The sequence below is a fragment of the Bactrocera latifrons genome, unplaced genomic scaffold, assembly GCF_001853355.1.
Source record: "Bactrocera latifrons isolate USDA-ARS-PBARC rearing strain unplaced genomic scaffold, ASM185335v1 scaffold_127, whole genome shotgun sequence".
Taxonomy (NCBI): domain Eukaryota; kingdom Metazoa; phylum Arthropoda; class Insecta; order Diptera; family Tephritidae; genus Bactrocera; species Bactrocera latifrons.
This window is the reverse complement of record NW_017534708.1, coordinates 886,582-900,088: the sequence shown is the minus strand read 5'-3', so window position 1 is coordinate 900,088 and position 13,507 is coordinate 886,582. Positions and strand designations below refer to the sequence as shown.

The following is a 13,507-nucleotide window of genomic DNA, read 5'->3' as shown; positions in this document are numbered from 1 at the left end:
ATATGTATGTAGCACAACAACACAATAGTATCTCGGCTGGGTAATGCTTTTCAAAAGAATACAGCGCTATTAACCTACCACCACTGTTGAAAAGGATATTTTTTAGAATTAAAACCTATCTGATCTTTCCAGATTTCACACTTTAAGGAATCTAAACTTCTCACTGTAAGCAATCTAACCTTAAAATCATTAACAGAAGCTCGGCATGCTACTATTCTGATACACGGTCACTCTCTCACACTCCATTCCTGTGAACTATAGGCTAGGAGTCAAATCAGTACTCATTATGGGCAAAGGACTGGAGTTGTCTTCTTCCAGAGTAACCAAATGTGAACTTAATATATAATACATACATATATATAAATATTAAACCAATATTAGCGTATTCCAGGTAAAAAAAAATAATATTTTGTTCGTGTTTTTATATGTCGTTTTTATTGTACTCAATTATATCATTAGAATTTCATAATATACAAGTTTGTAATTTACAAATAATTAAAATTAAAGCATAAATTCATGTGCATCGAAGTATCGCGGTTAGACATATATACATACATACATACACATATGTACATAAATTGGTATGTTTAGTAGCTATAGCACAACTAAAGCAATTGCATATATTATACATATTTAGTGTTTTCAGTTAATGCTTAGGAACCCATTTTGAAATTTTAAGTTCTTTTATTGTTACTACTGGAAACCGTGAGCATACATTTTGCAAAGCTATATATAATACCGATTTGAGGCAGCAATCAATGATATCATGAAGCACTGAAAAATATTTTATTTATGGAAAAAAAAATTAATTTAAATATTGTTAATAACAATAGAACTTTATCAACGAATAGAAAACAAAGCCTATATATAACAGCTTTGAAGTCGAGCGTTACTTTTCGTCTATTGTAAATAATGTTGAACAAACTTAGTAACTATATACATATACATATTTTATACATTTTAGCACTAACCCACCGATGTATATTTAGATCACTTATATATTTTTCACTTAAACTGTTTGCTTTTAAATATTAAATTACAATATCTAACAGTTAAGTACTTGCTCCTATTGCTAATGTTTGGAGCAGTTTACAATTTGTTGTAGTTGTTTTGCATGGATTTTACTGATTTTCTTTCTATATGTACTATATATTAACCAACATTCCTATACATTGTTTACATTTAGTATCAAAATTTTTACAATATCTTTATGTAATTTAGTTAATACAGCACATATGAAATTACAAAGCAAATAAAAAATGAAAATAAATTTTAAAGGTTTTAATATGTTTATGTAATTTTACAGCCTCAGAATTGGTGGTGGTGTTTTGTAAGCAAACCGACAGTAACAACAGTGAAAGATGTTATAAATACTTTCTGCGATTTTGCAAACTTTTCCATTTTTATTGCCCAATGTCACATTTGCCAGCGGACTGTCAAAATTATTTGTTATCGATTTTGTTGTTAAATAAAGAACTGCCAAAAATAAGCACACAATTAGTTTTATAAATTTATTAGCATTCTTCTACTGCAAATACATTACGTTACAGCTTACAAAACAATTTGAATTTTTGGAATTAATAAAATTAGAATTTTGGTTTTGATAAAGAAATAGGCATGCTGCTTAGAGAGGCAAACATTTTACATTGGAAACTATTTAAAAGCACTTGAGACGCAACAAAGCGAATGTTCAAACAATAATAATAATAAAAACAAGAGATAATAGTATATCTTCAATATAATAAACTCCTATTGTTATTATTACATTGCCTTTCTCCACTTTCTTAATTAATATTTGTGCAGCAWATGCTTTTAAATGCCATCCATCACATCAGTTTTATTAAGAGCTGTTATCATTTAGGCTTGCTCCTCGCAACACCGTTCTAAATTTCACATTTCTATCTTCAATAACTWACTTTACACCTTTCGGGTTTCCGCCAACAATCATCTAGCTCACATTTTTCATTATCACACAGCACACACTCACGCTTGCACTCTACATTTTATGTCCCTAAAACAACCAGGTCGTCAAATGTTTTTTTTTTATTAGTGTTTTGCCTTGTTTTCAACACAATTTTACTTGCTTCAACGACTGTTATCTGGGGTTTGTTTTTTGGGTTTAGCACCATCATCCTCAAATCATAGCATTTTATCTTTTGGATTCACTTGGGTCGCTGTTGTTGGCGGTGGTGGTGCGGGTAGCGGCTGTTGTGGTATTTGCGCGGATATATCATTTTTCGGGAGTATCTTCTCTTTTTGCTTTTCTGCAGCCTCCAAGAGTGGACTCTTCTCGTTGTTTACCTGAAAATAATTGTGGAAGATATTACATGTTATTGCATTTACTATTTATAAATCAATTTACCTCCGTTTTTAAAACCTTCGTTTGACAATCTGCACTCAAGTCCTTGGCATTATCCTTCAGCTCTGGTGCAGTGTCCTTCAGCACATCTGCGGTCTTCTGTTCTTCAACCAGTTTTTGTTGATCTTTAATTTGTTTCTCTGCCAATTTAATGCTCTTCGCAATGGCCTTCTCCAAGCGTTCCTCCGCCTCTATGATGTTCTCCTTATCGAGCAATGTCACCAATTCCTCGATTTGTTTGTCTGACAAGTTCACGTTTTCGCGACTGATCGCTTCAACGACCTATGCAGGGAGCATAAATAAATGTGAGTTTAAATATTAAACAACGATATTCAATACTCACATTCAGCACTTCATCCACGGTGATCAAGCCATCTTTGTCGGCATCGATTTTGCTAAGCACTTTTTCGATTTGCTTCAAACGCGTTTCATCGGATGTCTTTTGCAACTGTAGTTTGGAAAGATGCAGGAAAGGAAAGGAGAGGAAAGACATACAAAAACACATGATGCAGATTGTCACYTCCGATTTTTTTGGGTTAATTCACATACCTTCTTTATAGTATTCATCAGCTCTTCGATGTGCACAGTATCCTCGTCTAGTGTAAGTTCCTGACTTTGTAAGGGTCCAGCCAAAACTTCTTCCGTGCTTGCTTTAATTTTCTTTTGCTTACTTTCGCGCTTCTTCTCCAAATCCACTAACACCTTATCCAAGTGTCCTATCATGCTATTCACCTTCTTGAAGAGCAATTTCGCTGCGCGACTCTCGTGCACTGGTTCCTTCACTACATTGCGCACTTCACGCAGTTCTTCCACATCTTCCTTGTAATCTTCAAGTTCCTCTTTGAGATCTTTCAGTGTCTCTTTCTCAACCATCATCTTCTTATCGGTCGACAATGATTTTAGTGCATCGGACAGTAATTCCACGTCTTTTGAGGATATATTATTGCTGGCTTCTGCTTTTTTACGCTCCTCGGTGATAGACGAAGTGCTAGAATGTAAATATGGTACTTTGCTGAGCAATTCTTCGCTTTCCTTTGCTTTTTCCTCCTCCAATTTGGCCTTTTCAGCCTCGCGTTCTTCCTCACGCTCTTCTTTAATTTTACGCTCTTCTTCTTTAAGCACCTCAATCTTGGTTTTGTTATCGATTTTACCTTCGCTTTCGCCAATCTTTTCCTTCGTCTTTGTCGCCACTGCTTCGGGTAGTACACGAAGTGTCTCGACCAGTTTATGCGTCGTTGCGGCTTCTTCGGAAATCAGTAGTGCACGTGACAGTAAGAGTAGCGTCGGTGGTACCTTTTCATTTAGCGACAGGTCAATCCATTCCTGCAACTGTGAGCGYAACTTTTCCGATGTCAGCCCATAGGCACGCATACCGCGTGCCTTGCAAGCCTGTTGTAATTCAAATAGATCCAATGCGTCGACACCTTCGCGCGCAATTACGCGATCATCGGCGGCAAGCGAACGCAATTTAACGCGCAATTGAAAGCGTAGCAAGTTGCTGGTGCCCATGGTGTTAAGCTCGAGCACGCGACACAAAGCGGCCAATTGTTCGCGCGACAAAGAGTCCAATGTGACTTCATCCTCGAAGCGTTTAGCGAACTTGATGATCTCTTCAATTGTTACGTGCTCTTTGGGATCCTTTATCTTTTCGAAGAATTCAGCAAATTGTTTGGCATCCTCACTTTTGTGATCCTTATGCTGCACAGCCATTTCGTCCAGTGTTTTTTGTAAGAATTTCGCCATCTCGAGACGTACTTGCAGTGATTGTTTCAGTTTGTCTTCGCGATCCTTGGCGGTCTGAAACGTGGACGGTAACATGCCCGGAAAGAAACGTATAAAGAATGGCAAGAGCAATTCCATGAACGGCACGATTAGGAACACCGAAAAGGGTATCAGTCGGAACAGATCAGAGGTGGTGCGCAAAAGTAGTTTATTCTCACGACGCGTAAGCGTCTTTCCATTAAGTATACGCCATAGTAGTTTACGTGAAATGTTTATATCGATAAAAAGCAACCGGAATCCATGATAATAATGCACCAACTCTTCCCAGATACGTGTGCCCAGCGGTTTTTTAGCGATAACAGCTTTTGGTGGCTCAGCGACAACTGCTTTTCCAGTTTCTACTGGTTCACCGACCGCTTTAGTAACTGCCGGAGCGCTGGCTTCCTTTATGATCTCTTCGACCTTTTCTTTTTGTTTTTCCTTCATCGTTTTGACTGTCACTTCAACTTTTGACGAAGCATTTTCACCTAAACGACGTGATAAATGGAATTTTCTGGTTGTGTAATACAATCCGCTGTTCTCAGYGTGATAGCTGGATTCACTGATATCATTCCAACGGGAAAGCAACATTGACTGCATTCCAACTTGTGCACCTGTACAACTGCCGCCCGTCCATAAACTTGAACTTGCCGAACTGCCATTGAGTCGTCGCAGCGCATAGCGGGGTAAATATTGTGGTGTGGAGTCTGCAAAAGAAAATATTTACAATCATCTTTTAATCTTTAGAAAGGGTATGCAAAAGTGTAGGAATGCATACTAAATAAGCCTAACAGTTTGCACTTAAGTAACGGTAGCCGGGAACTGAACGTATTTGCAGCACATTGTGATTGTTGTAGCGACAGAAAACATTACTGAAGTAATTTGGAAGAATATTGCTGGATTGACAATCATTGGCTCCGAGGTCGAGCTTTGACTGGGACTACTATCTTGTTGCATTAAAGACACGCACCCGCTTCTGTGCAGCAAAGCACGCCAGTCAACAAATACAGGAAAGGTGCGACGTCGAGAAGCTGCTATCACAACTGATTTCGAAACGGGTTTCTACACGACTTGCACTTCGCTCTCTAAGGGCACTCATCAGCAACTCGGTTTAAGGGAACTGTGAGACGGCATTTGAAACTCCTTACGTACAGCTGAAACGAAACTATTTGTTTTCGGAAACGGCAGAAGAACAGCTGGTGCGAAGAGGAGTGCCGTGTCGCTGTGTAGAGAAAACAAACTGCCTATCTCGCTACGTTACAATCGGCCACAAGTCGTGCGTTCTAACAAAAGATTTATGGTTCTTCTCGCATTGCCAACGGCAAATACCGCAGTCGATGGAACGATGAGATGTACGCAGTATACGACGACATTGACACAGTTCAGCGAATGAAGAGACAGCGGCTACGCTGTCTAGGTCATGTCATCCCAATGGACGAAAACACTCTAGCTCTGAGAGTATTTGACGCAGTGCCCGCGGAGGGATGCAGAGAAAGAGGAAGAGCTCAACTCCGTTGGGAAAATCAGATGAAAAAGGACSTGGCTACAGTTAGAATCTACAGTTGGCGCCAAACAGCGAAAAGGAAGTACGACTGATGACTTACTTAATTTAGATTTTAAATTCAGAAATTCTTCAGCCAATCAAATTATAAAAATCTTTTAMTTTATTTGAGAAACGCTATAAAGTTTATGTTTTTCCGCCATTATTCTTTATTTGTTAATAATGATCATAAATTAAATTAATATTATATATATTTGAGATTAGAAACTTCAAATGGCCACCATAATTCATCTTAATCGTTATACCAAATAAAGAGTTAAAAATGATAAAAACGACAGTAATAACAATAATAATAATAATCATAACAGCAATAATGCGAAAATAGAAGCTGATAACAGCTGGAAATGTCAGGAAACGCTGTGCGGCTTAATTAGATATTTACTCATGCGACCACTAATTCTTATAGGTAAACACAGAAATGTCTAACAATTTCCCCATTTTTAGCAATTCCATGAATTATCAGCAATTAGCACCTACTGTCTTTCTCTTTTTTTCTACGTTTTATCTTTATTATGAAAACGTTAAGTAAACACGAGTCCAAGGGAATAATCACATCAATTTCAGGCATAGATATACATACATACATATATATATATATTACGGTGTCCGTTATTTCTCCTAATTGATTTTTTTAATACCACCTATAGTTATAGTTTATGCCTTATACAAAGGATCCAACGTAAACATCTTTATTTTCAATTTAAAACTTATWCTCACAGTACACCATGTCGTATGAGCAACACAAAATGTATGAATTACCTGCATGAATGCTCATGAATTTTTTTTATAACAAACTATGTACGTATAATTTTTAATGGAAGTTTTTATGAAAAAAAAAAACTGTAAAACTTTGTATTTAATTAAAATTAAATAGTTTGTTTCCTTAGGGCAAAAATTGAAATCAAGGGACGTTTCCAAAAATACAATCAGCATGGGAAATAACGGACACCCTAATGCACATATGTATRTMTRTACGTGAAAATATAATWGTATTAAGCTCCAAAAGATGTTCTAGTATATAATATATTCTARTTAGTAGTGGTGGAATATTACACAYATACATATTATATATTGTTTTTCCACTTAACTTCAATAGAGCACACAAACACGTTTAGGCCCCAAAAGGGTTTTAATGGAAAATGAGAAGACCTTGAAAATTATTTTCTTTAAAATTAATTTTTAAAAATTTTTCACAACTATTAAGTGACATTTTGATATCAAACAGGAATATGCAGAAAGAATGCATGCAAATTACATAAAGAAGTTTCATAACAAAACAAATGCAAAAGAWTTTTAACAGTTGACTGAAGGCTACGCATGAACGGAGATTAAATGGTATTTCGAATTGAATTAGATATGGAATTATACAMATTATGAGTTAATTGATTAAATTACACTTATATATGTATGCAAGTGTATATAAGTGTGTAGAAATCGTATAACAACAAGCCAGACACCATTCCGTTTCCTAACAGGTAAAATGTTAAGGCAATAGGCAATTTAAAATTTTTCATAAATATTAAAGCATTAAGTCACAAAAATTTCAACTAACGTTCTACATTGTCATAATAGTAGAGAAATACATGCATACATATAACTGCCCATGTAATGTGTCTCTACAAAATCATACATATAGTATCTACGTATAATCGCTTGCATGTTGTACTATTATTGGCGTCAATTCGTCTACGTTGGGCGAYCACTGAACCAAGCTAATAACTAGAGGCAATGCTATTGCGCCGCTTTCCCTGCTGCCAGCACCGCAACACATTTGCGACGCATTTCTCTCGCAAGTGTCAATGGACGCGGCAGTTTGACCAGCTGTTGTGTGGTCAATAAAATTTAATTTTTTCATGGATTAATATAATATACTACAATAACGTTTTACATATATAAGCATTTAATTTAAGAATTCACACGAATTGCAAACGTGCACAACGTGGCATGACAGTTATTTCATTTCATTGTTTTTTTGTGAGATAAATTCAAGTAATTAATTTTAAAATGTTTAAATTTATTTAGTACACAAWAGAAAAGACACTGCATAATTACTCAGTATGAATTATATATTTGCGGTACAAAAACAATTTCCTTATTCAGCTTTTCACTTAATAAATGCTTTGTGTGAAATTTTGTTAAAAATTTAAGAAAAGSCTGTTTTTTTATATGCAATATAGAGCAGAAATAAACGCAGAACGTTAACATTTTATTAAAAGTTTATATTAAATATATGTATTGAGAAAAGAATATTTATACACTCAACGGGGCAAAACTTTTGCTCTAAAATTGAGCAGCCAATTTATAATAATAAAGTATTTTAAGTTGACTTTTTAAGAAGCAGCGAAATTGAAAACTTTTCATACTGATTACAACATTGAGCAGGACAGGAGCAAGCATTACATYTTGTAGTCGATATAATGAAGTCTGCAATTGTATTGAATTGTAAATAAAGAATTGAAGAACTATAAATATATGTAATACACTTGAACAATGAAATTTTAGCTAAAATATCTAATTTTTCTCTGCTGTCTTGCTACTGCCAAGTTATAACAAACGTACGTACGATGATGTCACTTCTGAAATATACTATGAATGTAAATCAAAACAGAATAGAAAAATTCTTAATTGCTTCTCAATCTTCACATGTAATTATGCTTATATTTACTGAAAAACTTGGGATATTCTCTATTTGTTAAGAGATTATGATTTAAGCGGAGGTTCACGCAAGGCTATATACTACTCTATACATCTATGTAAGTGTACATATGTATGTATAAGTATAAATTATATGCCACTTTCACACGTCTAGTTAGCAGAAGATTCGCATTTGTTCTTTCCCCGCTACTTGACATTTTCTTGGCAACAAGTCAACTCAAATACACATAAGCGTTCTTGAACCTATTGAAGGTGAGAATTCCTATTACATGAACTATAAAGAAAAAATTAAAAGTAAAAGTATATGTAAATATACTATGTATATTTGTAAAATGAAAAATTCGATGAAATATAAATAAAAGGGAGACGTAATAAGTAGTGATTATAAATATAAACAATAAATTATGCAAGAAGCAAAGAAAAATTAAGAAAAACATGCCCATATCAAAATTTTAAAGCCCCCTTGCTTTATCGTCTTAACCGTACAATTTGGATTAGTACTCCGTGTTTGGGGGACGACGAACGTACTGTATAGAGCCACAAAAGAAGACCATTTTGGGCTCTTCTGTCTAAAGGATATTACGCCATTTGATCAGTTCAAATGGCTTTTGGAAACCACAACCCTGCTTTGATATGTCTTTGTCTGACCAAAGGCACCTTTCGTGGGCTTCGCGTATACAAATTTTCATTCATCTGTCGTCGTCGAATGGGTACGTCGCTGATTCAGTTCCTCTTTTATTTTCCTAGAGGATGCAAAAAGATTGTTTTTATTTGTCTTTGAATGTTTTCCCCTCCTTTCTAAGCTCAACAATCAAAAGCCTATCTTTTTTCAATGCTATAGAGTGTTGTCATTTGAATTACAATAATAAACTTAATCGAACTCCCTATTCACAAACGGATAATTTTAATCGGCACATTTCGTTGAAAATAATTAAAAACTGCCAGTTCAATGAACAGCTTAAAAGTTGTGGATGTTCGCAAACATATCAAAAAAAAATAATAATAATAACTAAATAAATAAAACAAATACATCAAATCTAACGGGGTTTCTACTTTTTTCTATTCTCAGTATTCAATTTTGTAAAAACAATATATTAACTCATTTAGGATTAGCAATAAAAGTCCGCAGAATTAAATTCAAAATGCACTCTACATATTCTACATGTTTGAGTTTATATGTATGAATTTATACTTAGATTTACAGACATCTGTATGTATACACATCATTGTTTACATATGCACCAATTTATTTTGAAACTAAAAAACAATAAAGTCGCTTATCAATGCCCATTACCAACCTCTTTAACTACAAAAAATTTATATGTATATTCTATCACTACACCATTCGCATTTCATATGTATATTTCTTATTAATTTTGTTAATTTGTTCGAACTTTGCACATAACACAAAAATCAGCTGATGCTCCAATCGGCCGCTGCTCAATGCGTCGCCGCAAACGTATATAAAGCAAAGCGGCGAGGAATGAGGTAATTGGGGATAGAAATAAAACTTCAAACAAAAACGAATATAAAATAAAATATAAAAAAAATTAGAGAATGGAAAGTTTTACGTGCAAAATTTAGCACAAGCAAATGCACTGTAAAATACAATTGTTTATGTTTTTGTAATTGTATTCTTTTACTCACACTTTCTATTTCCATCTTTGCTGAATGTCATCCAGGTCTGCCCGTTACGCAGGATTTTCGGCTGATGACGTACGAATGTGTTCATTGTTGTTATTGTCTTTGTCCTTATTGTTTGCCCTTTTATCCAAACGTTTCTGTTTACAATTTCTTATATACTGTCGATTTTTCTTTTTTGCCAGCTTTATGTTTATTATTGTAGCCTGTTATTGTATATTATAATTGTTGTAATTATTAATGCAAAGTTTCCTTACGAAATAGTCGTTTTGTAAAAATCGATTCTCGTATTTTTATTTTATTTATTTTGTTATTTTGTATAAGCACAAATTTTCTCAACTGAAAAATTAAAAACTTCAAAATCAGCACAAATAATTTCTAATAACTTAAAGCGCGCAATGGTTAAATTTCCAATCTGCAATTCGAAGGTTTCAAGTTATGGAAATGTATTCTGCATTTACAGCTTGCGCATTTTCATGTTTCCTATTGCTCTTTACTATTTTTCCTTGTCAATTTACAATTTACAATTTTTTCAAAAACCCGAAGCAAAATTTTGAAGTTTTCTTCTTTTTCTCTTAAGTTAATTCAAATGTCTTGATTTTTTTCTATTATATTATGATTTGTATTTGTAGCCATTTACGTATGCTTTGGTTCTGCTTCATCAGCACAGAATTTTTGCTGTCGCTAAAAATCAGCGCTGAAGTGGGGTAACGTGGTCGATTAGCAGTGGCCGCATTACACAACTACAGCGAAATTTTCATTTGATTAGCCTCAGACTAGCCTACCAGCTGGACCCTTAGTGCACAACACCAAAAAGTATGAGCAAAACCAAAGAACTAAAAGCTTACTGCTCCCTTTTACGTATACACGAAGTATTAAAGCAGAATAGTAAATATTCCATCATCTACAACTTTTTCATTAATATGCATATATTTTATATTACTTTCTTACACAAAATATTGTATTTAAATTCGCGACCGCGTTTTGATTGCAGCTTCTTTTCGTTTCACAGTATTTCCGTCACGTTTTCTAGCCAATAACTTATTTATTGTATTTATTTTACTAACCGTACATCGGTACGTTTTCTGATTTTTATGTTAATTTTATTCGATTCTCATTGAACTCATTCGATTCTAAACTGATGATAAAATCACCAAATACGCACAACGAAGTTACTCGATCCAACAATTTCTTTCTTTTGCCATTTGTCATGTCATTTCACCGCATTCTTTGCTACAAACGAAGCTTGCCAGCTCGTACAAATTCCATTAAAATATTTTTTTGGCCTTCAAATAATATATATACGCTACATATCAGCAGAGACCGTATAATATATGATATCAGGATAATGTCTATTAATATACCCTCGGCTCCCTAATAATCTGCTCATTTTAAAAAGTTGCTTAATACATTTGTCTTAATATATTTTATATATTTGATGAGCTTACGTAAAATTAAAAYGATATTGAAATAAGGAATAGATTGAAGATTTATGTTTAATTTTCAGGATGGCAAACAAAACTAATTAAATTATAAATTATTAAATATGTCGATACAAATGACTCATAAAGTCTTATCCATGGTACAAGGGTTATATCTCTTATGAAAGATGAAACGTCATATAAAGTTGTTACGTTACGTTAAATGCTGTTTATATTTTATTCTTTCATGCAATGCAAAGGTTGAAGTGTTGTCCAGTGTTATTTGTTTGACTTTCAACACTGCCTTCAAACGACAATAACAAACAAAGTGACATTAATAAGGCTTACTACCTGTCAGCCGCATTCTGCAATTCTGTAAASATTTTATTTTACTTTTTTACCCAATATATTAAATGTGTTAAAAGATTAAGATATGTATTGAAAATATTAAGAGAAGGAATATTAAAAACAATACACGCTTTAGCAGAAAATGGATGACTTAAACCCACTTGCCGGTACAGCGCATCTACTCGAAGAGGTGGACAGTAAGTTTAGCTGGTGTCGGCTAAATAAAGTTTATAAATTTATAATACTAACAACCAATCTTATTTCCATTTTATAGAAAAGCTAATGGTATTGCTGCGTGATGGGCGCACACTCATTGGTTACTTGCGTTCTGTGGATCAATTTGCGAATTTAGTGCTGCACCGAACTATTGAACGTATTCATGTAGGCAATGAGTACGGCGATATACCGCGCGGAGTTTTTATCATACGCGGAGAAAATGTTGTGTTGCTGGGCGAAATTGTAAGTTACAAAAATAAAAAAAATGTATAATGGAACGCTAATTATTTGGTATATTAAGGATCGCGAAAAGGAATCCAAATTGCCGCTGAAAGAGATATCAGTCGATGAAATTCTGGATGCTCAACGTAGAGAACAAGAACAAAGACAAGAGAAACATCGACTTATATCGAAAGCGCTGAAGGAACGTGGCTTAGCGGTTAATACAGATATAATCAATGAAGATTTTTGTTAAGATATTTACTTGACAATATAATTATAGATTAAAAATATTTATATGTTTTCAAGGAATTTTTAAAAAATGTGAATGTTTGTTATAATTTTGACAGCAAACTGAAATATGTATATGAAACTAAAATGCGAATGTAATCATACCAGAAATAACATTGAATTTTTGATGCCAATATATAAGTGTACCCAAACATTGTGCTGATTTATAATTATTTCGCGTCAAAATCTTTTACTGCAGGCAATGTTCTATTTAACAATATTTAAACCAAAGTGTGTATAAATTAGTTTAAAATCCTGTGATTTCGATTTAAATAGCCATATATTTTCACGTTCCGCTTGTGAAAATTTTCTGATCTGTTTCCTCACTGTTATTTTTACCAATACTGTTATGTGAAATACCACGGCAATATTTGTAATAATGTCCCGTACAAATAAATTTATAAAGAATATTTAATTGCTTTTTGTGCTAAACAATTAATATTTAAATAGATGAGTTTGCAATTTTTTGCCATACTATTATAACCTAAAAGAGGTTTTCCAGTTTGTGAGATCTTGATCTGAAATTGTGCACACCATCTTTTCTCCACAAAAAATTGCTCAATTGTTGTTGTCTCCCGGCTACGTAGACCCGACTGTCATGGAAACGGCTGCTCTTTTGCCGAAACCGCCGATATCGAACCACTATGGGAGCATGTAGCTCCCATACGAACGAAATCAAGCGCTAGTATGAAAAACTCGCTCATTTGACATTTGGTATCGATTAGTTTAGAAGTCAACGGTACTAACTCTGAACAAACTGACGGACATAATTCATCAATCAAAATAAACTCCCAGTATGGCAACTTTTTTATTTGAGGAGGCTATTCCAGCTTCGGTGCAGCCGAAGTTAACGTTTTTTTTTTTTTTGCTTTTCACCACCAAATGACATGAAAACGCGCATTTCAATTTGCATATTTATTTCTTCAAATGATATTCGTATTACATATACATATACGATAATTTGCAGTAATCTAAATAGGTTATATACTAAATCTTAAATTTGATTCATATTCTTGTATGCATTTATGTATGTGA

General features: G+C 34.0%; 2 protein-coding genes across 5 annotated transcripts; one reads left to right on the top strand and one right to left on the bottom strand.

Moving 5' to 3' along the window:
- Positions 1-412: 412 nt before the first annotated feature.
- On the bottom strand, positions 413-11,157 carry LOC108978789 (LETM1 and EF-hand domain-containing protein anon-60Da, mitochondrial). 4 transcript variants are annotated; one of them, XR_001994134.1, is made up of 7 exons: positions 10,929-11,157; positions 9,984-10,183; positions 2,909-4,827; positions 2,703-2,807; positions 2,363-2,641; positions 1,917-2,301; positions 413-774 (listed from the first exon to the last, which is right to left on the bottom strand). XR_001994134.1 is itself a non-coding variant. In XM_018949239.1 (6 exons), the coding sequence occupies exons 2-6, from the start codon at positions 10,066-10,068 to the stop codon at positions 2,140-2,142; spliced, it is 2,550 nt and encodes an 849-aa protein (XP_018804784.1). In that variant the 5' UTR covers positions 10,069-10,183; positions 10,921-11,157; the 3' UTR covers positions 1,407-2,139. The 4 variants fall into 4 exon arrangements, 3 of the variants coding, with proteins under 3 accessions (XP_018804784.1, XP_018804783.1, XP_018804785.1); XM_018949239.1 differs by lacking the exon at positions 413-774 and having other exon boundaries at positions 1,407-2,301; positions 10,921-11,157; XM_018949238.1 differs by lacking the exon at positions 413-774 and having other exon boundaries at positions 1,407-2,301.
- A 557-nt stretch (positions 11,158-11,714) lies between these two features.
- Positions 11,715-12,627, top strand: LOC108978782 (U6 snRNA-associated Sm-like protein LSm1). Its single transcript, XM_018949230.1, has 3 exons — positions 11,715-11,943; positions 12,021-12,205; positions 12,264-12,627. Exons 1-3 carry the CDS (start codon positions 11,889-11,891, stop codon positions 12,435-12,437), a joined length of 414 nt encoding a protein of 137 aa, XP_018804775.1. The 5' UTR covers positions 11,715-11,888; the 3' UTR covers positions 12,438-12,627.
- The last annotated feature ends 880 nt before the right edge of the window (positions 12,628-13,507 follow it).